Genomic DNA, 27,799 nt, shown 5'->3' with positions numbered 1-27,799 from the left:
TAGATGGCCTCATGAAGTAAGTCTCACAGCGAGCCGCGCATTGCCAGAATGGCAGTTTAGGGAGCACGTGACGGGGGCTTTGTGCATTGACTGTGTTTTATTCTTAGACCGGATTGTCGTATGCTGACATTTTCAGTGTGAGCCTGAGTTGCACGACTTGTAATTGTACAGTCAGGTACAATTGCGGTTATCGTCGTTGTATTGACGTGTCTTTCATCCCGTCGTTTGTCTAAATATAGTGTTAGTGATTATTTCAGTGGCAGATTCTGGAGATTTTAAAAATAGTTTCCTGTGGGATTTAAATATTCGTTTGTGATGATTCAGTGATGTAAATAATTACTTTAGTCACTAATTAGATCTAGATTCCAGATCTAGGATCTAGTACTAATAACTAGATCTATACATTATTTAGATTGTAATTACAATTAATAGATCTAGATCTATCACTTTTCAAATTTTAATCTTCATAGATCTACTAGATCTAGTTACTTTAAGTAACTAGACTCTAGATTCTAGATGTAGCTAAGACTTTACTAAGAGAAATGATACATCGTCTAAAGTTATTTTAGTAATTTTAAAATAGTTTAACTAAATTAATGTCATTTTTAAATTAACCGAATCGAGAACTTTTTTTTTGAAGTGTATCTGGCATAGATCTAGACTAGATCTACTATTAAACTTTTAACCAATAGGCCAGGATACCGTATTTTAAATTAACTCTTCGGGTTGTAATTTATTGAAATCCAAACTAGAATATTTTATTTTTAAATTGTTGAAAAAAAAATATTGAGGGCCTATGCACAATATAATTATTAATCATTCACCACTAGAGTATCTACTCTATATATCTAAAACTTGTAGGCATAATTTCTGCAAACAATTTATTAGTTTATTCTCCTACTCTTGGAAGATTATATTCATTTGTAGATTAATTTTGAATAATTAAAAGCTAATTGGGTACAAATCAAATAGATCTTAATTTTTAGAACAAAACTAAAACATGGCTAAATGAAATAGATCTCGAAATCAGGGCAAAATAAACTTGTTTTTTGTACTTGCGAATTTTTTTTTTCTTTTCTACTAATCTAATTAATATTTTAATGAACGCGAATATTTTCATCAGCAATAGGGTCGGGTGAATAACCTTTTTTTTTTCATTAATCTCGTACTTGGCCTTACTTTTTAAACCGCAAGCCTCGAGACCGACGGCAAAGTAGGAGCTAAAATAAAACCCGGCTTGTTCGCAAATACCGGGCTTGGTGGCGAGGGTTGGGGGGGGGGAGTGTGGCGGATTATTGAAGCTCGTAGTTATTAATAAACCTTGGCACCGACCGCAGACTACTGACGTTAGCTTAGCTGGTAACCCGTTAGATTGTCAGCGAGTTGTCGTGTGACAAACGTGTCCGGGAGACTTCAGACAGTCACAATGCTTGAGTCGGGTCTCTGAAGGGCCCAAGTCATACTAAGTTTGTACCGGAGTATAAAAAGACTATTCAAATGAGACACCCCCTTTCCCTTGTAAATCTTTTCACCACTAGACTAGCCCTTGTACCATTGCATTCAGTGTGAAGTGCATTGGCATGCTTAGATTTTTCTAGATCTTTTGATCTCCTGAATTAGAATTGAAATTCATACTTTAGATACTTTCGCTCTTAATTAATAATTAGTGCTATGCCGTTAATAGCTAGTTCTTTGTAAGCTCTTGATTTTACAATAGTTCTAAATCTGCGTTTAACTATTTTAGTTGCACCGTTTGAATTTACCTTGTAAATTATATTATTAAGGGTTAAATGAAAGTAAGGCTTTATAATATTAATTGTGTGTCTGAAAAATAGTTACATGAAAAAAATTTAAAAGTCCATGTTTTTATATAAACCAACTTTTCTCTAAAACGAAAATAGTGATCAAACGGTACCCACGACCAAGACATTATTTCTGTGACAATTTGTGAAGTTTGTTGACAAAAAAAAAAACCTAACGAGAGACACAGTGTGTGTGAGTGATTCACTGGATTATCTCAAGGCCGGTGTGAATGTCCCATTGAATGGTTGGATGTTACCCAATGGCCGATCAGTTTGGATACCCGTGTAACATTGACGCCCCCGGAGCACCACAATGTCTTTATTCCGCTTTTCAGGAGATGGGTATCAAAGATGAGTTCCACCAGAAGGCCATCCTCGTGTGTATAGATGAGCTGTGTGGGCAGCAGACTGAAACGGTGAGTACACTTTTTTTTTTACCAGCTTTGTTAAAGTAATTAATAAAATTACGAGTGGTTTATCTTTAGATTGTGTTGTTGGTTAATCTGAGGATTAATTTTCTTGATATATATTTTTTTTTTAAATTCAAGGAGAAAAAAAACGTTTTTATAATCATGACGAATATCTTAATGTCTAATCTTAATTGTTATCAGTTGTTTCGTGTTTTAGATAAATTCTAAAAATTGGTTCAAATTCTTTGATTAGATTAAAAGATTCCAACTACTCATCCCATACCACGCCACTATAGTCCTTAGACCTTAAATCACGACCCATATCATGATGTAAAGTCTTAAAACTAAAGCCCCTAAGGTTCTGACGTGCATGCTAGGCCCAATGCTTCTCCATTTGGCAACCATACCCAGCGTCGTTTTTTTTTTTTTTTTTAAATTTAAAAAACAAAGTTCTGAAGCAACAATCGCTAACAATCTGTGCAAACATTAAGTCGAATACAAAGCCCAAATTGTATGTGCAAACATAAAGCCCAAATATTGTGTAGAGTTCTTTGAATCAAATGGCGATGTTAAAAGTGCAGCCCCCATCTCATTGTGAAGTAACAGTTGAAAAAAAAAATTTCTCGACTGTTCGGTACGGAATTACCTCACCATTTCTTCTCCTCCCTCCCTCGCTTCCCCTCCCTCCAGGCCACAAAGTGCAGCTGTTATTTAGAAGAGAAGAAAGTTGTTTGGGGCTAAAGTCAACATGTACCACATGTCTTCAAGTCAAGATTCTCATGCATCTTATAAAAGTGCCTCTGACCTCAGAGTCTGTATGGGGGAGGGGGTGGGGGGTCCTAACATTCCTCGCGCGAGCATCTTTGTGGATTAATACTATATACTATACTTTCTCACACGCAACTACGCCTAGATGAAACGAGTCGTCGCGACTTGTACCACATCCCCCCTTCACCGCTCCATGCCGGCGCCCCCCCCCCCCCCCTTTCACCGCTCCACTTCAACATTTTTCTCGGTAAAATAAACGCGACCATTGCTCAGGAAAAATCTATTTTTGCCCGGGTCAGTTTGCCTTTTGGGGGCGAAGTGGCGACCTGGACTATCGTATTTCGGCATCCGTGCTCGATGGGATCTCTGGGAGCAAGGTTACGCCAGGTCACAGCCGGCTGGCCGTAGCCGGCAGTTTGGTGCATTGGTCAATGGGGCTGTTGAAAAAGCTTTCTCCTCTGGTTCGTGAATCTTCCGACACACGGAACTATACGAGGCCGAGACGTGTGTCGAGGGTTTAAAAAAAGTGATGTCTCATATTTCATTTTCATTAATCTCGCACAATCTTTTAGCAGGGGTAAATTATAATGAAATTTTTAAAAAAAACACCGCCGTCCTAATGCACTATTCGTAGCTGGTGCATGAAAACAACACGTTTCAATAGTTTTACCACATTAAACATTTCAAATACTTATTTTCATATCATTTATTAGTCTTAATAACATCATAATACAATACATCTTCTTTCCCCCCCCCCCCCCCCCCCCCTCCACCTCGTCCCTTTTTTCGGCCGTATGATCCAATCCAACGTAACGTAGCTTCGTGTTTTCCACCATGGCCCGGGGCTGTATGTGATGTACTAGAAGGTCGCCTTAACTCTCCTCAGATTAACAGATTAAAAAACGTGCGCTTTGTCTTGTGTTTTTTTTCTCCCCTTCTGCCTGCCTTGTCTTTGTGTGTTGGGGGGATGACATGCATTACGTGGGCAGTGTGCTGGGGTTATTTTTAGACTGGAATTTTCCCAAACGTGCACAACCACCCTTTACCGTCTGTAGTTTCGGTAATCCAACGTTGACTCGATTGGGGGGGGGGGGGGGGTGTCTTAAGGCGTTTTAAACTGAAGTGGGAATAATTGGGGGTCTCAAGGCTTTTTAACCTGAAGGTGTAAAATTTTATTGTTTAAAAGAAAAATTAATTGTTAAAAAAAAATGACGATTTTATTGTCAATTTAAAACGGAAATAATATCTGTAAGGGTTCGAGAAATAAAGATGGCCACCTGCGATTGCTTATTGTTTGATCAGTTCATTAAGGTTACATTGTCCCCAAGGTCCGTCCCTCCCACCTCCACCCACTCTGGAGCAAGTCCAGAAACTTGAGTTGAACGTTTTATCAATTGTGTTGCTGGCAGGCAAGAAATAATTGGCGCGTCCGGCCGGTGCACAGCGCAGGCCTTTTTTTTTTTTCACCTTTAAGTCGGAAGGTGGGCCTTGAAAACCTAACTGCGCAGTTGTCGCCGACCTTGGATTGAAACACAAGGATGTGCATATCGTTTTGTGCATGGCTTCAAAAAGTACAGCTCCCCCCTCCCTCCCCCTGCCTACCGGTGCAGGGTGGAAAAAGTTTGAGGCCACAAGCGGCCAAAGTGGGGCGTATGACGTCATTTCCACACGCGCGCGCGGTGGAAATTTTTCCTTTTTTAATTTTTATTTTCACTGAAGGATATGATAAATTGAAATGTGCTAATGTTAAAAAAAAGAATTTGCTGTCTGCATTTTTTTTTTTTTTTTGTAGGAAGGTTCGAGGTAAACTGAATTAGGAAGTTACTGCGAGGTTGTGTGTTGGAAATTTGTAAGTCGCCACAGGTGTGACCGAATTCTATTTGCAGCTTTCGTTATTTGTATCCGCTGAATACATGTAGTTTTCATGGGATGGCGCTTTACGTATGGTTTTGGGTCTATAGGGGCCCCCATGTGTGGTTTGGGTTTGCGGCGTACCTAAATGGGTTTTGGATTGTGGGCCCTATACATGCCTTGGTTTTGTGGGGCCTTTATATGTGGTTCGGGTTTGTGGGCCCCTATATGTGATTTAAATTCTAGGGGCCCCTAAATTTTTTGGTTTCTGGAGCCTATTTAATATGCCTTGGTTTTGTGGGGCCCCCAGTTAACATTGTAGTCTTTATGCGTCTGTGTAGTCACTTAAAAAAAGGTCTGGCCGGCGACTTGAGATGTTGGGCTTTAATAGAAACAGAATTACTCTACTTCATCTAGAATAAAACACCTCCAGGGTTGGTCGAATGACGTGTGCAGTATCGATGTCATCTTCTGAACATTTTTGACAAATAATAATCGATCCGATTGATGAGTATTAATTAGGTCATGTCAATCAGGGTGATCAATATTAATTGGGTTTTTACCAGGCTACTGAGCGAGCTGAGCCTGACCTTTGAAGCGACAGGTTACCTGCTCTTGCTTCCTCGTGTCCTTTAACTCGCGCTTACTTTCTCCCCTCGATACCTCTCCTTACGGAAGCGATTTATCAAGTAGGTCTGTGTCATGGGCTGAACCCACCCCCCCCCCCCCATTACCACATACCTAATTTACCATGCTTATCTCATAGCCACCTCCCTCCAATCAAATCAACAGACACACAATTTATGTCTGTGTCACGGGCCGACCCCCCCCCCCCTCACTAAACACCCAATTTAGTATTCTTATCTCATTGTCTCACCCCCCCCCCCCCCCCCTAATCATCACAATTTAGTTTATGTCATGGTCCTATTTCTCTTCTCCACCAACCACACGAACGCTATCTTCCATCTTGCCTTTTTTGCACTAGCATACAACTCCCAATTTAACATAAATCCGTAGGCGCTGCGAGTGGGGGGGGGGGGGGGGGGGGGGGGGGGTATTTCTACGTCTGATGAATTATAATTACAAAAAAAACTTACTAGTTGACAGCTGGTAAACTTTTGATCTAAGAATGTGGGCATCTCTCCTCTTATATCCCCCCCCCCCTTTTTTTTTCCTCCTATAAACCTAGCTATTTTCTGTGTATTTTAAAGTAGCTTATGTTGTGACACTATGTTGTAAATAAAGTGGTGTGTTTTTTTTTTCTGTCATTCCAGCAACGCTACGCATCATCATTACCTCCCCCTGGACACTGTCTTGTAGATATGGAAGGTAAGTCGTTCTTTCTTCACCCCGTGAGTAACTTAAAAGTAGTCATGGGTGTACTTTTTTTTTTTACATGTGCTAGGTTTGCTAAAAATAATCCCACTCTTTGCTCATTCCCTATACCCCGCTTGACTGTGATGTCCGTCTTTTTAAAAAAGAATGTTTAAAATCAATTTTTAGATAGTTGAGTGTTTATTACGAAATTTTTGTCGTTTTTCAAGCCCCAGTTACATCGCAAATGATGTAATGTATTAGTTCATTAGAAAAGGTTAAAATGTTTCTGTATTCTGGTTATAAGTTTTATGTTAACGCTGTAGCCACAGATTTTTAAAAAAAATTAGATTAATAAGCAGCTTCATAAAAATACTTACCTGGGATATTACCAGTATATTTTTTTCATTCGTGGCAATTAGCCGTGCCCCCGGGCAATGGACATAGGTCTTGTCGTGACGTAATGCTGAAAGATTGCTTTCAAGCTGATCCGGGCAAATTTTACCCTGGGAGAGGGAGGGGGTTGAGACACGCGAGATCGTGAGCGGTCTGTCGGTCTCGTGTAAAAAATTGTGTCACCTCGGCGTTTATTGATTCAGTCACCGACGGCAGTGGCGAGGGTCATGGAAACTAAGTTACTCTCACTTACCACCCGGCTGTTTCTCCCCCTCCCCCAGTCGTCGCCTGCTATTGTATGCCTGAGTGCGTGTACTAGGAAGCACGATCTTGTTATGATCATGTTATTCATTCGTGAATAAAGAGGCTGATACTTTTCCATTTTAATATTCACTTTAACTAACATAAATGCTAGATTAAATCCTGCCCTCGTTTTATGTGACCATCATACTTGTAACCTAGCGGATTATTACCTTTTTTTTTTTTTAACAAGGCAGTAACATACAAAAAAGTACAATAACAAATTCTTTTTAAGTCAAGGAGTTTTCTCTTATTTTATCAATGCTATCTATACTGACCTTAAGCTCAGCACATTTATTGTAGCTGTGAGCACACACCTCCCAATATGTTGTGTTAAGAAGGGGTTCGGTGAATATGCAAACAAATCTGACGAGGTTCAATACCTCCAAAAAGGTGAAGAACCACTGCCTTAGATGCTTGTTTTTAAAAGGGCACCAAACCTTAAGACCCACACAAATATTTCCATTTTACAGCACTCAACCCATGTTTATACCAATCTGAGAGGTATTCCACCCCACACAGCTCACCTAACTAAATTAGTTTTATCTCCTCTTCTCTCTTTCCTCCTCCGCCCCCCCCCCCCCCCCTGTATACCCCGCGCCCCTGTATACCACCCCACAGTCTGGCTAACCAACTGAATGTTTTTATCCTCTACCCCCCCCCCTGTATACCACCCCACAGTCTGGCTAACCAACTGAATGTTTTTATCCTCTACCCCCCCCCCCCCCCCTGTATACCACCCCACAGTCTGGCTAACCAACTGAATGTTTTTATCCTCTAACCCCCCCCCCCCCCCCCCCCTGTATACCACCCCACAACCTGGCTAACCAACTGAATGTTTTTATCCTCTACCCCCCCCCCCCCCCCCCTGTATACCACCCCACAACCTGGCTCACCAAGTGAATGTTTTTATCCTCCAGCTGCAGCAGGAGACTCTGAGCACAGATTTGCTGAGTACAATTTTTCCTCCATGCAAAGATGCCATGTATGTGACAAGTTCCTATACGGCCTGGTCCGTCAGGGTCTACAATGTAGGGGTGAGTCTCCCACACACTGTCCTCTCCTTAACAATCTCTGTGCTTAAGTTTACAGAAAAAAATTGTAATTATAAATATCCAATTCTTCATTGAAGTTTCTGTCAAATTAATCAAGTCTGAGATGTAAATTGGAATTTTTTTTCAATAATTTTTAACCAAAGCTTTGTTTACAATGCCGAGTAGTTGATAAACCTGAGGCATATTTTCCCCTAATCCACCGTGCTTGCCCTCCACAGAATGTGGCATGTGCTGCCACAGGTTCTGCCACGCCCAGAGACCCACAGAGTGCAATGTACCTGTTCTGGAAAGGTTGCGGCGACCCAGCTTCACCAGTAGTGAGTCTCTATTTTAAAAAAAAACAAATCTCTCCTTCTCTTCAGCCTGTTAACCACCTCTATTATTAACGTTCGCCTTAATTAAATTTATTTGAAGAATCTTTCCTGGTTTTATGACAGTATTTTTTTTTTATCTGGATGCTATTTTCATGTGTTAAAATTGTTATAAATAACCTGTACCTTTTTAGTACAACTTTTTTATATTTTTTAGTTGAAATACTCTACACGTTTTTTTTTATATTCAACAAAAAAATGTCTGTTTCTATTTTGGATGTAAATTTTTTTTTTAAATTATAATACTTTTGATTGTTTACTCGTTTCAGATTCTGTATTTGGATCTGAGCTGACAGACGAGGTTGAGAAGTCCTGTATGGAAGCCCCTTGGGTCATCGTTAAGTGTGTGGAGGAAATTGAGAAATGGTGCAAAATACACAGTATGTTTTTGTGTTCTTTCAACTGATTGCTTTTATTTTTATGTTGAAGTTTTGGCCTGTCTGGTTTCCTAATAAATTTTGTTTTTTAATTTGATGTAGTTTTGGATTAACTTTGATTTTTTTTTTTGTTTTAGAATCTGAAGCATTGAGCATATACAGGCTGTCAGCTCGTACAGAAGAAGTGAATGAAATTAAAGCTGCTTTTAATATGGGTAAGCGCTCGGCTTTCAAGTTGTTGTTTTTATATGAATAAATTGATTGAAGCTAAGTTATTTCTACATGCTAAATTAAAGCTTGTTAAGTCGATACACAATGTAATTTACACTGAACGATGTAGTTCTCAGTTGCAGCCCTCTCTACTTAGATGCTACAAACTTTTCTAAATCCATCTCAAAAAATCAATAACTCATGGGAAAACAATGTAACCTTTTTTTTTAAAAACCATATGAAGCCAGAAATTTTCAGAAACTGTGTCAGTTCTAGAAGGTTCTATTTTTTTTTTTGGTAGTATTTGTATTTACTTCAAGATATTTTGTCGACAACATTTTTTTTTAAAGCCTGTTTTTGTAGTTTATCCCACCCAGCCTGTCTGACTTGCTGGAACATGTTTTTGGGCTTTTATATACGCGGAGAATAAATTAAATTAGCTTCTCAAAATAATTTAATTTACAAACTTGTATTTAAATCTAAATGGGAGGGGGGATTCAATTCAATAAGCTATTAGCAGCTTGTATTTAGATTTTTAAAAATGCCAGCTGAGCTGTTAGGACCTTAGCTGTGGATAATGCCAATTGAGGAAAAAAGTCTTGCGATCTAATGCCATTACAGAAGAAAATGTCTTGCGATCTAATGCCGTTACAGAAGAAAAAGTATTGCGATCTAATGCAGTTACAGAAGAAAATGTCTTGCGATCTAATGCCATTATAGAAGAAAATGTCTTGCGATCTAATGCCATTATAGAAGAAAATGTCTTGCGATCTAATGCCGTTACAGAAGAAAAAGTATTGCGATCTAATGCAGTTACAGAAGAAAATGTCTTGCGATCTAATGCCATTATAGAAGAAAATGTCTTGCGATCAAATGCCGTTACAGAAGAAAATGTCTTGCGATCACAAAGTACATGACAACCAAGTCTCGCTACCACCCTGGGGTTATCAGCCTAGGGTTTATCAGATAAGAGAAGTCCACCCCACCCCATGTTCAGTTAGATTTCTAAAAGTGCAGGCTGTATCTCTGGTTGGTTGTGACACACTTAGTCAGGCGGTGGAACTGTGTCAGTCTCATGCCACTGTTTGTACAAGCCACAGTGACAGTGGTCTTATCTAGTGTTTACTTTCTGTGCCTGTAAAGTTCTGTACTTGCTGGGGGTGATGTTTGCTTACTTGATAGTGTTGTTGAATAGTCTTCAGAATAATAAATGATAAAATAAGCTGATAAATTTCTGTCGATTTTACTCTATCCAATGTTTTTAGCACTTTAAATATGTTTTTAGCACTCTATTCTCCTCTCTCTACTCACAATGTGACCTCTGATAAATTACCAGAAATTGCCTAGCCAAAAAATTTACTTGGGGCACATTAGCTAAAAAATATACTTGGGGCCCACTAGCTGATAATTAGCTGGGGCTCAAATGCTGATAATTAGCTGGGGCCCACTAACTGATAATTAGCTGGGGTCTACTAGCTGATAATTAGCTGGGGCCCACTAGCTGATAATTAGCTGGGGCCCTCTAGCTGATAATTAGCTGGGGCCCTCTAGGTGATAATTAGCTGGGGCCCACTAGTCAATTAGCTGGGGACTGTATTGTATTAGCAGTACTCAATATTTTGATATAGATACAAACACATTTTGGGCCACCATTGCTACAGCCTAGTCAAGTCGCCACATTAACCTGCCACTGCTTCATACAGGTGTTGTTGTACTTGCAGGTATTGTTGTACATACAGGTGTTGTTGTACATACAGGTGTTGTTGTACTTGCAGGTATTGTTGTACATACAGGTGTTGTTGTACATACAGGTGTTGTTGTACATACAGGTGTTGTTGTACATACAGGTGTTGTTGTACATACAGGTGTTGTTGTACATACAGGTGTTATTGTACTTACAGGTGACCAGGAGCATGTCAACCTGTCCAGCCATGACGTCCACTCTATAGCCGGTGCATTGAAAAAATACCTTAGAGAGCTGCCCAACCCGGTGATACCTGTAGAAATGTACAGTACTTTTATTGAAGCTGCCAGTAAGTTGCCAGACCATATAACTTTACACCACTTGTTAGTTACGTTTTTGTGTTCACGTCTAGTCTATTTTTTTTATGATTCTGTCACATAGAAATAAAAAAAATAAAATTGATTTTTTAAGTGATATTAGTAATTATTTTGTAAAAACAATGTAAAAAATTAAATTAAATTAAAATGATATTAATTTAATTGTTTTGTTAAAAAAAAATATTAAGGTGATAATAATTCTAAAATTCTAATTGTTTTGTAAAAATAAAATTTTAAAAATAAAATTGAATTAAGTTGATATATAAATTATGTTTTGTTAATAATTAAAATATGAAATTTAAAATATTAAATGATTTTATTAAAGGCATTACTTTTTTTAAAATCAGAAGAATTAGGTCAAACATCCGGTGCAGTGTCTGTGAAATCTGTGGTAGAACTGGTTGATGAGATGCCCCCCGCCCACAAGTCCACCCTCACCTATATATTTGCACATTTTGCTCGCCTGTGGAGGTGGCAGTTTGAGTCTGATGTTGTTGATGGCGTGGAGAAAGTCCTACATGTCTTCTGCCACATCTTGCTGCGCCCGCCCTGGGAAAGAATCATGTAAGTAGTTAATGAACTCGTTAATTAACCAAACCCACATTTTCCACATTGAAAACATGGCTGGTGACAAAGGATTCAGCTTTAAAGCTGACCCTGAATCTAACCCTTTAGGTTAGAGAATTTTCACTGGTGTAGCTTGCAATATGTAAATATGGGTGTGGTTAATGGATAAAAATAATTATTTGTCATCTTTTTAAATTACATTCTCTTCCGCCTTCAGTTCTAATTTCAGTGTATCAACTTTCTTGCTCGGCTGGTTCTTGCTTCAATTTTAGAAATCTTTTTTTTAAATCCTATGTTTAAGTGTTTGTGTTAAGTAAGTAGGTTTAATAGCAAACAGATTTTCTTAAAATTAGTTTAATTTGTTTGAAAAAGGTAAATTTGCACCTTTTTTCATTTCCCATGCTCAGACCCTTTCACACGTGCGCACACACACACACCTCTAACAGTATTTTTAAACTCTTTTGTTTCCCCACCTGTCATGGTCTGGATACATTACTTGAACTCTTAACTGCTTAGGCCTAGATCTCTGTGGCTAATCGCTTGAAATCTTTAAAGTACAAATCAATTAGGCTTTAAATTGGTCTGGGGGATGGAGAAAAATGTAGTTTAAAATCCCGCTAGGTCAGGTTTTTATTTTAATCAGCATAAAATGTGGAGGTTAAAAATACTGGCCCAGATGCTCTTTTCAAACTTTCAGCATTTGAACTTTGTGTATACACATTTTTTTATAAACCTTTACAAGAAGTGAAAGGATGTTTGCTTGTGAGCTTAAAATAAAACTTAAAATCTTCATCACCATTTTTAGTACACTAATACACATAAACACACGCACATAAGGGTTGGGGGGGGGGGGGGGATAATTAAATCAGTAATGTGAATTTTTTAAAAATTTAATATAAATAGCACTTATGTAGAGCATTTAATTTCTAATTTAAATTCTGAGTGGCCTTGGACTTGCTAAACATTGATTATTTCCCCTTGCTCTGTTCAAATCAGAACGGGTTGCACTTTTCACGGGATGCGGGGAGAGGGGGAAGGGAGGGGATGTTCGCACTGTTAGGGAAAGCTTTGGTCAACTTGAGGTCTCTGTTACTGGATGTTGTCAGGGGTGAACTGATTGTGTCATCACGAACTGGGTAGGATGAGAGTGATTTGGTCTGATCCTTGGGCATAGTGCAGTGTTAGGTCTTACAGTAATGTCAGTGGTGTTGGGTCATACATTACCCTCAATGGTGTTAGGTCTTACAGTACCGTCAATGGTGTTAGGTCTTAATGCAGCCATCAATGGTGTTAGGTCTTTTTGTAACTTCTAGTAGAGTTAGGTCTTTATGCCACCATCACTGGTGTTAGTTCTTTATGCAACCATCACTGGTGTTAGGTCTTTATGCAACCATCACTGGTGTTTGGTCTTTATGCCACCATCACTGGTGTTAGGTTTTTATGCAACCATCACTGGTGTTAGGTCTTTCAGCCAGTTGTAAAGTTCGTAGTTCTCTTGTCACTCTTCATTTGAAAGTCTATAACTGTTTACAATGAAGAAAGAGTAAAAAAAAAAAACCACTTCTAAAAGCATGCAAATTTAAAAGGTTGGCAGCCTCGTGCTTGTTGCAAACCCCCTGGGGCTGCTTACATTCACACTGACATAACTTCAGTGGTTCTAAAATTCTTCAACTCTAAGCACTCAACCATGAGATTTAGATCAACACACGTTTCAGTTTTCTCATTCAGAAATGTAAACCTCATTTAGTGGTTTCTCTTGCTGCACTTTCCACCACTCGTGTACTGTTATTGGTCCTCATTGTCGCAAGTCATTCAATCCATGTTTACATTATTATTTGACCCGGTCCTCTAACTTCTGTATCCTGTAATTGTATGCGCTGTTTGCTTGAACTGCAATATAGATCAATGATCCTATCGCGCAACTTTTGTAGCTTGCGACTTTTGTGCCCTGCAACTTATGTGCCCGTGTGTCGTTGCTGCGTACTAGTATCCTGCAACTTTTGTGCCCTGCAACTTTTGTGCCCTGCAACTTTAGTGCCCTGCAACTTTTATGCCTTGCAACTTTTATGCCCTGCAACTTATGTGCCCGAATGTCGTTGCTACGTACTAGGATCCAGTGGATGAGTTCACCAACTACTACTATTGCGGATATTGTGGTTGTTGAACTGTCCCAAGAAAATAGTAAACACCAAAGCCCCCAATGAACGTGGAACGTGAGGACCACTGTATGTAACTGTTCGTGTCGCCCTACCGCAGCCTCTGCTATTTTTATCTTGTCTGTCTCCTCTCAAATTGTCTTGTTACATTGGCGTTTATGGTATTGCTTTTCGTGGATGGGGTAGGGGGGGGGGCTACGGTTTGGGGGTGGGGTATAAGTCTTGAACTTTAAAGCACACCTTGACTCAGGTAAAAAAAAATGGGGGGGGGGGGGTGGAGGGTAAAAACAAGTGGGTATTAAGATCAGTTGCTGGCTTGTTGAGGTTGTGAAAGGCTATTGAGCCGGATGTGATAGATGGCAGATTAGTTAATGGCTAACACGTGTTGCCGCGTACCTCAGTGTTACGGTCAGTTGTTTGGCTCGTGCTGTTATTTGAAAGTTTGTGGGGGTTTTGGATAAATAGACCACACCACCGATATGGAGGAGGTGGGGGGTGTTATTTTATTACGGAGCCTGTAAGAAAATCTAACGTGTCTTCTATGTTCCCACATCCCCCCTCCCCACTACAGCTAAGACGTGCTGTAGTGTCAAACACTATTGTCACACAAGGGCGTAATTTCCCTATTTCTGTCAAAGCGAACAAGTATTTGGTATAAGGGGAAAGAATGCTGCTTTTTTTCCCCCTTCGCGCCCGCGTGGTTGTGTATTGCGTAACATCCGGCTTCGTTTTTTTTTTTTTTTAAATCTACGAACATTCTTGCCCGTGCATTGCACTGATATTGAAGATGGCGCTCATCTCATGGCTTAGAGCCAGAAATTTTTTTTTTTTTTTTATCTTTAAAGTGTTTTGAGAGGGCGAGGAAAGATAAATTTTAACGTTAAAAAATTGAGGTAGACGACCAAATCTAACCCTCTTTTCCCACTTCTCCCCCAATGTAAAGCTATTCGTAACTTCTTTCTATTCTATGCCCTGTTGTGCGTCGCGTTAAGAAATAATAGGTTGAATATATTACATGGACGTATGGAGCAGCCAAATGTTTCATCAACTGTAATCGGTTTTAGCGCTGTTCTGCTCTATTTCACGTGAAAGCGACAAAACGTTATTACAATGCCCTTGGCGCATCGGTCACACGGCACATTTTTCAGCCAATGGTAGCGTAGGACAACCGGTTCGGGCGTAGGGGAAGGGGTGGGGTAGAAAGGAGAAATGAGGTTAATGGGTCGAACGGAGAGAATAACTCACTATTTTTTTTTTGGTAAAGTAAAATATATTCTCATGATAACTGTTAACGGTGTTAATAGATTGTGTCTAGTGTTTTATTTCAGTTAATAATGTTGGCTTGAATACGTTAGCCTATCTTGGGTCGTTATTGGGAATTTTTTAAAGGTTTCACAATTTAGGCCTACACCGCAATAGCCTCGTTTACCGAGTGAGCTGTATGGTGATTTCTTACAGCTTCTTTTACAACAAATGCTAGTCAAATCAGTTTGGACTAAAATTTAAATGTATTTTCTCATCTGTGACATCTCTCCTAATTAAAAATCACAATAAATTATTATCACTGCTTGTAGACTGTAACGGTTGCCCTAGATACGACAAAAGTGGGTCACAAGATATATAGCATCCGCTTTGCTATTTTAAAAAAAAAACGGTGTCACTGAACGCCGTTTTTATTTAGTCATTCACCACACTCCTTGCCCTAAACTAACCTCACCCCAACCGTGACCTCAATCCGGCGATTGCACAATTTTTAACCGTCTTTGTTTTAGTGGAACCGTCTTTCAAAATACATTGCTATTCTCTCTTTAGGTTGTTTTGTTTTGTTTTTCAATTTTTTAAAAAATACTGTGGTAGACATGGTGTTTCAAAATCCTAGTTGAAACAAGTGTAAGACACTAGGGGTCACTTGTAATAGTTAAAAGTATTATTATAACACATCTATAAAATTTGTGTAAAATAATCACATTTTTACAAGCAACCGAACAAGCTACTTGTAAAGTCTAAATATAACTCACTGCTCAAGTTTTAAGTGGGAAGGTGAGGACATTGCCCTCACTGTGACATGTCTTATGCTGTCATTCATCACAGTCAGCACACAGTATGTATATGACAGTCAGCGGGTCATTCAACAGTGCACTCTCTTCTTATTAATTGTAGACTTTTAATCAACATACTTTTTTTCATACACCTACTTTAGATCTGTAGTGGTGATTTTTTTTCTGTTAAAAGGCTTTTTTTTTTTTAATTAGTTTGAAAGGGTAAATTTTGTGTGCACACTTTCTCTTAAAGTTTACAACAGGATAATTTTTTGTCATAGTCCCAAATTTTTTAGACCATATAACCTGAAAAATTGTTATCCTAATCTAATAAAGCTTTAATTTATCAGTAAAATATCTGCATTCATAAAATAAATATGCTGATAGTGATAATTTTATCTTAGAGATTATCACCTGATACTTGAACCAATCAGTGAAGAGAGCCTTATTCACTGCTGTATCATCTGATACCACAAGAATAAAATTTTCTTGTACTTTACTTGTTCCATTTTTAGAACTTGCAAAGCTACCATGCTCTTGGCAGGAAGTATGCACTTTAATAAAGAAAATGTGCCCTGCACCTTGTCAAAGACCTATGGTCCCATTTTTTTTTGCCAATATTTTATTTTCTCTTGTTATACCAGAGCCAGGAGATTAGTCATGGGCTTTGGGATATGGTAGTTGAATGAAGAAATATAAGTGAATGTAGTTAAAGAAATTTTTGAATTAATGAATTACATTCTACTTGTACACTAGGGTAGATAACTTGTGAATTTTACCAGTAAAATTAATCAAGTTGAAACAGTTTTTTTTTTTTTTAAGAAAAAATGTATTAACAATCATCCACTCTAAAAGCTACCAACCCTCTCTCCCCACCCTTTAAATAGAAATGTAAATGTAGACTTGTGTTATCTCTCCTGTTGGCTGCAATCGTGAAATCTAATTCATGCTTTACCCAATAACCTTCCCTGTCTGTTTTAAGTGGAGATTTGAGTAGCTAGCTGAACACAGCAATATACTTCCCTGTAGCAGTTTGAAGTGTGAACAAAATTTACTTACTGTGTGTATTTTGTTGCTGGTTGTAGCCTATGTAGTGTATTAAGTTGTTGGTTCCTTGTAAAGCTCTGGGATACATTAGTATTTTTTATTTTTACCATTCAGGTTTTGGTTTGTTGACAGTTTGTGTTTTGTTTTTATTTCAGTGATATTGTGGACAATACTAAACTTCACATAGACATTCTGGAAGAGCTGCTTCGGAATGGTAACTGGGGAGAGTTCATGCCACCAATTCCATCCCCAAATCCAGTATTACCACCACGTAGGTTCAACTTTATTTTTCTCTACTTTAATAAGCTTTTCTGAAACATAATAAATGAGGCCTACTTTACAGTAATATGTACAGCTAGTCAAAGTAGTTTAAGTGAAATTTGTCTAATGCTGGGTGTAGTTGATCAAAGTAGTTTAAGTGAAATTTGTCTAATGCTGTGATTAAGATGGTTTCAGTGAAACTTGCCTAATGCTGTGTACAGTTGATAACATAGTTTCAGTGAAATGTGTTCAGTGGTGTGTAGCATTGACAGCCTGAATGACTGTTGACTAAGAGACTTTTGTTGAACGTCGCAGGTAGCACAAGACCAGTTGAAACCGCTGTCATGTCGCCCCAGATGACTGAGCTGAGGGATGCGGAGTGGTACTGGGGGGACATCTCCAGGGAGGAGGTCAACGAGAAGTTAAAGGACCAGCCCGATGGGACCTTCTTGGTCAGAGATGCCTCCACCCCCGGGGATTACACCCTCACTCTCAGGTCAGTACATGATCATCATAGTGGACTTAGTTATCATTTCTTTTTCTTTTTTCGTTAGCATTACAATTTTATTGTTAAATATTTTTTGTTAAATTTTTTTTCTTAACTTCGGTTTTTTCTTTAAGTTTTGTAATACATTATTGTTTTCATTTATTTTATACCACACTTTTTTATTTATATTTTACAAACGTGATGTCAAAATGTTCTTTATTTTCAAGTTGTTTTTGTTTTAATCTCTAACAGAAAAGGGGGCAGCAATAAGCTGATAAAAATACTTCACCGAGATGGCAGGTATGGCTTTGTGGAGCCCTTGGAGTTCACTTCCGTTGTCAGCTTAATTAACTGGTACCAAGTCAACTCGTTAGCCATGTACAATAACACCCTAGATACAAGGCTTGTTCATCCAGTCAGTCGCAACTTGGGCATGGTAGGTCACTTGGAGTTCTACACTTTGTACTTATAAACACCTTGCTTTATGTTGTCGATTATTTAAAACTTAGTTAAATGGGAAGCTAAATTATTTTAATTAGACAAATGTAAAAGATAGCTGGATATTTTAACAGGATGTAAAAGATATATTTTAGCTGAAATTTTCACTAATGCAGGATAATTTTAATTTGCAATTTAAGTTGAAATATTTAATATTTCAATATAAACACTTATAATTGACAATAAACGATAATTATAATTTCTTTTCCCATTATTACATTTAAAAATGTTTTTTATTTTATTTTAATGATTGAGAATCTACATTTTCTGTTGTTAAAATTGTCTTCAGGATAACCCAGAAAGCTTACAAGACATTGCCAAAGAGGTGGACACCCTCGTGAGGATAAACCGCCAGTACCTGGACAAGAGGGCCCACTACGACTCCCTGTACGAGCAGCACTCCAGGCTCTCCCAGGAGATGCAGCTCAAGCACCAGGCCCTAGATGCTTTCAAAGAAACCCTAATTGTCTTTCAAGAGCAGATGGATCTCAACAAGCGCTCCCTGTCTGAGACCTCTGGTCATGAAATGCAAAAGTGAGTTGCAGTTTAGAAAGTTTTAATAACTTTAATTAACATTTAAAAGATATTTTTTTATTAAATTATTATTTAAAAATTATTTACCTCTAATATTTTAAATATTTTTTTTATATTTACAGGTTGCAAGAGAACTTGGAGTTGTTGAAATCTCGAATGATGAGAATAACAGAGAGCAAAAGTGCTTTAGAGGTAAGTTAATTCTGTTTAAGTACATTTTGCTCTAACAAACTCTAGTTATGAATTTTAAAATTTATTGCTTCATACAAAAATGTGTTTATTTAGTTCTTATATCTTATTAATAAATTTTAAGAATTTATAATATAAAGAATTCAGTTTTCTCTGCTGGTTTAAAGTTCTTATGTCTTATTAATAAATTTTAAGAATTTATATGAATAATTTTTAGAATTTGTAATATAAAGACTTTAGTTTCCACTGCTAGTTTAAACTTTGTGATTAAAAGCCGTGAAATTTGCTGCAGGTTGATTTAGACAGGAGGTCAACAAGAAACAGACTTCTGATTGGGGAAATGAACTCCATCAAGCCAGAGATCAAAAGGTTAAACAAACAGAGAGAACAGTGGAAGAAGTGGCTGCTGGACCGCGGCAAGAAACAAGACTTCCTGGACAATTTATTGGAAGGCAGAAGAGACAAGTATGCTAGCTAGTTATTGATTTGTTTCTTTTTTATATTGATAAATTACACTTTTTAGTGATCCATTTTTTTTTTTAAATATGGGAAGTTTTTATTTTTAAATATTTCTAGACTTATTTTTAAAACATAAGCAGTTAAAAATATATTAACATTAGCTGTTTTAAAGGGCAAAATCAGCTGGGGAAACAATTCTATTTTTTGTAATGGGCTTTGTATTTTGGCAGACTGGTCTTACTTTTCTTCAAAGACATACTTGCCAGTCAACTACTTTTACTAAGTTTAAGTCCTGATCTCGCTACTGGCTATCACATTTTAAAGTTTTTGCCTTTGTCCACTTTCAGCCAAGCGGAACCAGAATATTTCCCCCACTATGATCAGTGCAACTGGCTGGTGGACTGCCAGAGACAGAGTGCCGAGTTCCAACTGAACGGCAAACCTGACGGCACGTTCCTGATTCGTCCAAAATTTGAGGAGGGAGACATCCATGTCCTCTCAATAGTGTAAGGATTTGATTTATTATTATATTATTATACCTCCAAGTTGTACACAAAGTTAGCATATTGCTAACTAGTTATTACTATTTTAAAATATGTATATATTTCTTATTCTAGTGTTCGTTATGTTGCGTAAGAATTTAATTTGATTGTGTCTGCAAATTTTAGAAAAATTAGCCTATTTCATAAAATTTTATTTTTTTAATGCTATCAAATATGTATATATACACTTTCAAATTTGATTATATGTTAATGCCTACAGTACAATAATGTATTCTGTTTCTGGTTTCCAGGTGTCGAGGTGTCATCGGCCATTGTAAAATCTACCACTCCGAGTCTGGGTATGGTTTTGCCGAGCCCTATCTCATCTTCCAGTCCTTGAAAGATCTGGTCCTTCACTACTACAACACATCACTAGCAGAACACAACAATGACCTTGACATTTGCCTGCTCTACCCTGTTCGATCATCCTCAAATGACACTTACCTCCGCCTGCAGGACTTGTAGCATTGGATTCTGTACCCAGCGTATCCATAGTGACAGTGGATAGCTTCGGACGCCATATCTTAGCATATCCATACTGATAGTGGATAGCATCGGATGCCATAACTAGCATATCCATAGCGACAGTGGATAGTTCTAGGTGTGATTCTTAGCTCTTCATCCATTTGTGCCAGAGTTGTTACTTTCAAAAAAGTGGGAGAAAATTCCAGATATTTCTCCCTACCATTGGATTTTATAACAGATCGTTCGCACAAGGTAGCTTAAATCTGCAAGCAACATGTGGTCAGTGTTCCGAACACACCAAAGCTTTTCCCTCAGATACTGAAACCGGAAACAGAAACATTTTCTGCGAGAAACACCGCTCTCTATAGCTGAAGCTTAGCTTACCGCACAGCAGTGACTATATTGTGATGCCTTAAAGGTTTCAAATGTGCGCACAAAAACTTATCGACTGACATTCAGCCATGGATGGGATTTACTATAAAAAAAAAGTATATAAAAAAAACTTGTGTGCTTTCACAGTTTCAAAGAAAAATTATTTTATATATTAGATAAACATCATTGTCATTTAACAAAGTCTTCTCTGTCTCCCATCAATCGTAAGGTATAACTTTCATCTTTCATTTGTACAAATAAGAAATTATATTTCGGCATCAGCTGTTTCTTGGATTACTAAAATTCTGAGGACTGGTGAATTCATAAAGTTATTGTATTTTTGTTTGAAATTTGTCGTTGTTAGTATAAAAAAAAACTGGAGATATTTAGCATGGCTTGTTGGTTATGATGTTGTTTAGCTGGTCAAAGTGATGGAATATGAGGGGAGAAACCAAAGTGATGAGAGACCCACATTGAAGACACAGTATTGCCTTAATGGATACACCACAGCTGTCAGTTGGCTTACAGCCCCAAAGAAAATTTTATATTTACAAATTTTAAACACAAAAAAAAATAAAGCAATGTAGTTTACATGTTGAAACAGATGTTTATCTAATTAGATTGTAAGTTTGGCTAAACTGTTTCTTACTCTTACATGTTAAAAAACAAATCATGAATCCGTGTGTACTGGTGACTTTCTGTGTCAACATCTTCATGTATATCTAGTTGTTTTTTTTTCTCTTAGTTTTGTTACAGTAACCATGGCTAACTTAATGTATAACTATTTTTTTTTTATATTTTATTGTGGTAAAACTATAACAGAAACCATGGTCCCTATGTTACGTAGATATGTAGAGATTTCTGTGGGCTAACAAAACTGTGCTACATATCAGATGCTGAATTATTTTTTTTAACATTCACTTCAATGTTTCTGCATAATGTTTATGAATCTAGGCAGTTAAAAAAAAATTTAATTGGCAAATCAAAGCACCAAAAAAAAAGTAATTTAATAAGGAATTGTTATTTTAAATATATGTTAGATTAATTATACCCATTGCAAGGTTTTGTTTTAAAATGCTACTGTGCCATTATTTCTCTCACAGCAGGTCTGTGTTCAATCATTTAAAACTTGTATGCCTAGCTCTGTTGTGTTACTTCAGGTTGTTGGACTTTGTTGCTGATTGTAGTAGTATACATCAATTATATGTTAGGTTACTTTGTTGATGTTCTGTATGTTCTGGGCTGATATGTTGATTTCTATAATTGCTTGCTAAAGGTAGATTCTATTGTTGTAATATCTATTTAGTTAGTTCCTTAACACATTTTTAGTTTTTTTTTTTTTTTTCTTGAATTAAATTTAAAAACTATGATTTCATCACTTACAGATAAAATAACTTTCATTATAAATTGTATTCAGTTTTGTTAAATTTTTAAAATTGGATTTCATTTGCTACACTAAATATTTAGAAAACTGTTAATTTATCTAACCTGTTAAAATAGGCTTGCCTAATATTGCTTGAGTTAAAAAATCTTTGCGAGTTACTGCTTTATATTCAAGCGAGAGCGTAGGTATGTTCAATCTGGAGGTATTAAATGACAATTGTTATTGTGCCTTTGTCCCTGTGACGATGCTTTCTCAAGCTCCTACAGTACTGACCCAAATGGCAACTTTGTATATTTGAATACCTTTTTATTTTTGTCTGTGTTAAAACTGCTGTGAATTTGTGCCACCGGATCTTGGGGCTTGTTTCAGCTTTTTTATCACAAGCTTTGATATTATGGCAATATATATAGGCTGCTTATAATATAGGGCAAAGGTCAGGGTTGGCTAGTGCTTTAGTACATTATTTCAAAATATTAAACCCATTTTTTTTAGATGACCCTGATTATGGCAATTTAAGGGGGGGGGGGGGGGAAGAGGGGGGAGTTTTACTAACTATTTTGCTGTTTGTTGTTTTATATATAGATTTATTTTTCTTTTTTTTTTTAAATTTAAAAAAAAAACCACTTAATTTGCTACATGACTTTATATTGTACAGTAATTTCTTACTATTAATTTTTTACCTATTCATTGCCCTACTAAGTGTTATAGATAGCAAAATATATCAGTTAAAAAAATTTCTTGGTGTCTCTCAACATGTCCAGTTCTCTTGTGTCCACTTCTCTCTTGGTGTTTTGTCCATAACAATATAAAACACACACTGTATGATATAGGATAACATTACCTTCCATGGTTTTAGGATAACACATCACACACTTTTAGGATGACATGACACACTAGACTGGTTTTATAACACATCCCACTATATGGGTTTAGGTTAGTACCTTGGATGTTAGACCAAGAATCAAGCCATAATATCAAGCTCTGCTCACATTGTTTTAAAAGTGTTATCTGTTGTTTATTGTTTTACAAAAAAAAAGTTAAATAAATGGCATCTAGCCCATAGCTGTATCATTTTATACATAGCTTATGGTCACACAAAAATCATAACTTGGTTATGTATAAATATTTTAACGAAACAAAAGCAAATTACTAGAGCCACAAATGCGTACTTAGTGCCCTTAATTTGTCTTATAAAATGTCGGCTATGAGTAAAGTTACAATGTCAATAATTCTGTTTGTTTTTTACCTTTTAAGGCAGTCTGACATTGTAAAAAAAATCTTTCACTGTGTTGTTGTTTTATGTGACTTAAAAGACTTAAACGTTTATGAGGTGTTCCCAGTTTATGTAACTTTAAAACATTTTTTTATTTCTAGATTTTTTTTATAAGTGGAAATGAAATTTCGAACTTTTAAAAAAATATCTGTACGGTACTGAAAATTATCTTTTTCACTGTGTCCATTTGAGTTGTTTTCTATATACTGAATGTTGACTTTAATGTTTTAACTACATTTAAGGCATGCAATGATATTATGTTGGATTACACAAAGTCTGTATACGGTGGGTAATCAAATATTTTTGCTTCAGAGAAAATTGTACTGGGAGTATCTTCAACAAGCGTAATGCATGTATATGTTGAACCCTGTTGATGTTCCTATATAGTATATTGATATACGGGTGTATAGTTGTTACAGATGGTTTAAACATGTTCATTTGTATGATTTAGACTTGAGAATTCTGTTAATGATCCTAGGTAGATTAACATGGTAATGCTGTGGTATGCTAGCCGATGAATGTCTTTATTAGGAACAAAACATCTAGGAGTATTAAATTGAACAAATTGTTGACATTCATTTCTGTCAAGGGTGAATGTTGTCTGGAGTTTTATCTTGATTTTTTTTTTTTTCCTGCTTATGAAGTAAATTCCACTAAATTATTTGGACCACTTGGACAGTGTAAATATAACCTTGGAAAGAACATTGATTGCTGAGTGCTGAAAATTTTGTAAATAATTTTTTTTTTTTTTTTTTGTTCAATCCTTTTGTGATATCCTGCTTTTTGTGGTCTTGTTTTATTTTATTTTTGTTGTAAACTTTGTTTTATGTTACATGGTCTATGTCAGCGTGAATGGGGTTAAATTTCATGTTACTTGTTTTGACCATGGTTTATATTGGTATGTGTTGCATGGTTTAGTTTTAGTAAAACTGGGTTAATCAGATGTCCAAGGTATGGTCTATTTTACTTAGATTTTTCTATGCCTAATTTAATTAACTGCTAGAGATAAATCTGGTAGAAATAGATTTCAAAATCATTTTAGTTGGTCTGTAACTGTTTTTTTTTTTTTAATTTGTTTATCTAAGTGAGCTGATCTGGTTGTCATGTTATCAGTTTCTCAACTCAATCATTTTAATGACTTTCTGAAAATAATATAAAAACTAAACTGGGTTTGATTTCACTCCCCTTTTGGTGAACACATTTATTTCAGTCGTGATGTATGAGAAGGTTTTTATATTTAGATCAGGATTTACAGCATGTCAAAATGTCATGAAATGTAGACATACGCGCAGGTTATTTTTGTTTTTTCTTTACCCTGCAGGCAAAAAAATGTTTGAATTTTGTAATGGATAGTTGGGCAAGTGATTTCCTTCATGTATCTGTGTGTAAAATGGACCAAAAATAACGTAATGTCTGTGTAGTGTAACTTGGTAAATTACTTCCACATGTATCATGTATAGAACTTAGATAAGTGCCAGGAGTTGGATCAGTGTGTATATGTCCACATGTATCATGTATAGAACTTAAATGGGTGCCAGGAGTTGGATCAGTGTGTAGATGTTTCATAGATGTAACACAGTCAATCATTTAACTGACATGACATTTGTTTGCTGTGCATCATTTTCCTGGATATTTTTGTATTTTCTTCTAGTTGATGATTTCATGGATGATAATATTATTCTTATATTGATAATGAAGACATTAAAAAAAAAATGTTTTCAAAATGAAACTTTCGAGTTGTTTTAATTTTATACCTTTTTTTGTTTTACTTTGTGTTGAAGACTTGAGTATTAAAAGACATGCTTAGCCGCCAAACTCAGAGCCAATTCAATGTTTGGGTTTGGATTTCTACATTGGTTATTAAGTCAAGTGCATCCCACACAAATAACTATCATTTCCACAGGCAATGTAAGACACTATTTAGGTAGGCCAGTGACACCCAGACAAAAAAAACTTATTTTATAGGGAAAACAATGGGGTTTTATTTTAGGGGTAAAACTAATAACTGATTATAATCAACTATATTTCTAAACCCATTGCAAAATGGTGATGATGCCAAATTGAGTAAAGCAGGAGTTGGCTCCCCTAAACTATCTTAGGAAGGCACTTAAGAGAAAATCTGGCCATAGAAATATAGAAAGTTTTGATTTGTTAAATCGGAAATGAAGCACCCCTTCTGGAAATCGCCCAAGAGTTGATAGAAAGGCGATAAAACTTATAAGAAAGAAATTTCGTCCATTTAAGTGAAACGGTACTGAAGTCATACGCAAATAGATAGAGATAAGATTGCAAAACTAGGTTTTTCCTACTCAGGAAGGTGTTAACCGTTGAGCTTTGTCAGAATTTTTATTTTTTTTCACCTCACGATTACAATATACTATACTATACTTCGTATACGATATAGAAAAAATTGCAATAGGTGATGCTTGGTCGAGTTGGTTGGTAACGGAGCGTTCATAAATACCCCAGCCAGCAGAGAATGTGACACCAGAGACCTGATAAACATGCCATAATTGTTGTCATAGCTAAGTTTTATTACAAAGTTTCTTGTGCTTACCCGCTCAAAAATTTAAAAAAAATTTAAAGTGGAAACTTTTTTCTCAAGTTTCATTATTAGTATTCGTCAGTGGCGTAGGCAGGGGGGGGGGGGGGGGTTAGGGGGGGGTCATAACCCCCCCCCCCCCCCCCCATAGACCCCTCGGTATATATATAAAAAGTAAGAGGGGGTGTGCAAATCGAAAGTTTGAGGGGGTGGTGCAAATCGAAAGTTTGAGGGGGGGTGCAAATCGAAAGTTTGAGGGGGGGGTGCAAATCGAAAGTTTGAGGGGGGTGCAAATCGAAAGTTTGAGGGGGTGGTGCAAATCGAAAGTTTGAGGGGGGGTGCAAATCGAAAGTTTGAGGGGGGGGTGCAAATCGAAAGTTTGAGGGGGGTGCAAATCGAAAGTTTGTCCCCGGGTAAAAATTGGACCCCCCCCCCCCCTTGAGACGATCCTGGCTACGCCACTGGTATTCGTACACACCCAAACGATGGGCAAAGCTTGCAGATTCAATGAAGAAATTAACACCCAAAGTTACGTATGACTTGAAAATGGTGTAGACAACAAGTTCAACAAGAAGGCTGACAGGGGCGGAACTACAGTGCCGCCAGACCCCGCAATGCGGGGGGGCCCATGACGTTTAGGGGCCCAATTCCGACCAAAAAACAATGAATTTTCTTTTCATAAATAATATTTTTCGCGCACCTTGATAGTGGTTTTGTAAAAAAAAAAAACATGTCTAGTATAGCAGTGATTGTTCTACAGTAACTAACACACACTGTTGCGTAGAAAAATATAAAATCTACAAGAGCTGTAGTTTGAAAGATAGGCAAACGTTCACACTACTTCCATGACTTACTGCCCTTCTTTAAAATAAGGGTGCCCATAAAGCTTATTTAAATAGTTTTGTACTATGTAAGTTAAAAAGCAATTTATTCTCTTAATTATTATTTAAATAAGGCATACTAAAGAATCCTAAACGTATAAAAATGAACGTATTCAAAACTAATAATATAAATACAAAATAATCATAAAAATAAACATAACGCGAGAAACCATTGTACAAATCAAGCTTACGTGTTTATATAGATTTGACCAGCTTGAAAAATTACTATTATTATCAATTTGCGGGAAAATGTAATAAAAACATTTGTAAAACAGGGATTATAGCGGGCCCGAAATTAGTTCGGACTTATTGTTCACTGGTTCGTTATCTCAGAGTGGTTATACATTGCAATAAAATAGATTAAAATACTCAGGTAATAGACTATTTTAAAATTAGAGAAGCACGCTAGTATATATATATATATATATATATATATATATATATATATATATATATATATATATATATATATATATATATATATATATATATATATATATATATATATACATATAGGGGGGCCCAAAATGTTTATTTGCGGGGGAGCCTTTTTTTTCTAGTTCCGCCACTGAAGGCTGAACGTGATTTGAGTCAGTTCGGGTGTTTATGTCAGAAGCGCTGACATAAATTCTTCCTGCGATTCAACACTTATGTCTCGAACTTCTCTTAGTCTGTTGTCTCTAAAACTATTTGCATCTATTTACACTCTGTAGAATTCTCCAAACAGTGTAAGCTAAAAAAAAATGTTTATCACGTTAACTTTTTGCTTCTGCTTTCCCGATGCTGGAGAGCTACACTCCATCGACGATAAATTCTCAAAGAGCATGTGGACTGAGAAATTATGTAAAACCTTATCTCTCAATCGGCGCTGTCGTTGAGGCTCTCAATGAACCTGTTTGAGAAATATACGCATGGGGCGGTGAGAAGTAATAAATATACCCAGCAATGTACAAACTACTGCTCATACTTGTAATACTACCAGTTAGATGTACATTATTGGTGAACGCTTATTTTTTTTTCCACACCAAAGCAACTAAGACAAGAACACGTAAGCCTCGAACTGTTGTCGATGTGTTTTGGTAGAGTATTCTCCAAGAACTTGTAACTCCAACTAGATTCTAATTAGAATTGGGTCCGAGCTGTATTTGTACCCGGGGGGGGGGGGGGGTTAATAAAATATAATATTTA

The 27,799-nt window shown here is 36.9% G+C and overlaps 1 protein-coding gene across 3 annotated transcripts; it reads left to right on the top strand.

Moving 5' to 3' along the window:
* LOC131932786 (phosphatidylinositol 3-kinase regulatory subunit gamma) lies at positions 1-21,983 on the top strand. Of its 3 annotated transcripts, none has more exons than XM_059289695.1 (17): positions 1-16; positions 2,138-2,218; positions 6,106-6,160; positions 7,762-7,878; positions 8,115-8,213; positions 8,537-8,647; positions 8,782-8,859; positions 10,756-10,887; positions 11,263-11,479; positions 16,880-16,999; positions 17,305-17,481; positions 17,725-17,908; positions 18,260-18,504; positions 18,627-18,696; positions 18,986-19,158; positions 19,500-19,658; positions 19,946-21,983. In XM_059289695.1, the coding sequence occupies exons 2-17, from the start codon at positions 2,141-2,143 to the stop codon at positions 20,157-20,159; spliced, it is 2,229 nt and encodes a 742-aa protein (XP_059145678.1). In that variant the 5' UTR covers positions 1-16; positions 2,138-2,140; the 3' UTR covers positions 20,160-21,983. The 3 variants fall into 3 exon arrangements, with proteins under 3 accessions (XP_059145678.1, XP_059145676.1, XP_059145677.1); XM_059289693.1 differs by lacking the exon at positions 1-16 and adding an exon at positions 35-175 and having other exon boundaries at positions 1,902-2,218; XM_059289694.1 differs by lacking the exon at positions 1-16 and adding an exon at positions 40-137 and having other exon boundaries at positions 1,902-2,218.
* Positions 21,984-27,799: the final 5,816 nt, after the last annotated feature.

Source organism: Physella acuta, unplaced genomic scaffold, assembly GCF_028476545.2.
Source record: "Physella acuta isolate Inbredline_101_S28 unplaced genomic scaffold, ASM2847654v3 ptg002280l, whole genome shotgun sequence".
Taxonomy (NCBI): domain Eukaryota; kingdom Metazoa; phylum Mollusca; class Gastropoda; family Physidae; genus Physella; species Physella acuta.
The sequence above is the reverse complement of the archived record's forward strand: the minus strand, read 5'-3'. Positions and strand labels throughout refer to the sequence as shown.

Coding starts and splice junctions, on each gene's coding strand:
- LOC131932786 (XM_059289693.1), top strand. CDS start 2,045: ATGGTTGGATGTTACCCAATGGCCGATCAGTTTGGATACCCGTGTAAC. Junction 11,480..16,879: donor CCGCCCTGGGAAAGAATCAT/GTAAGTAGTTAA, acceptor TTTTTATTTCAG/TGATATTGTGGACAATACTA. Junction 19,159..19,499: donor TTGGAAGGCAGAAGAGACAA/GTATGCTAGCTA, acceptor GTCCACTTTCAG/CCAAGCGGAACCAGAATATT.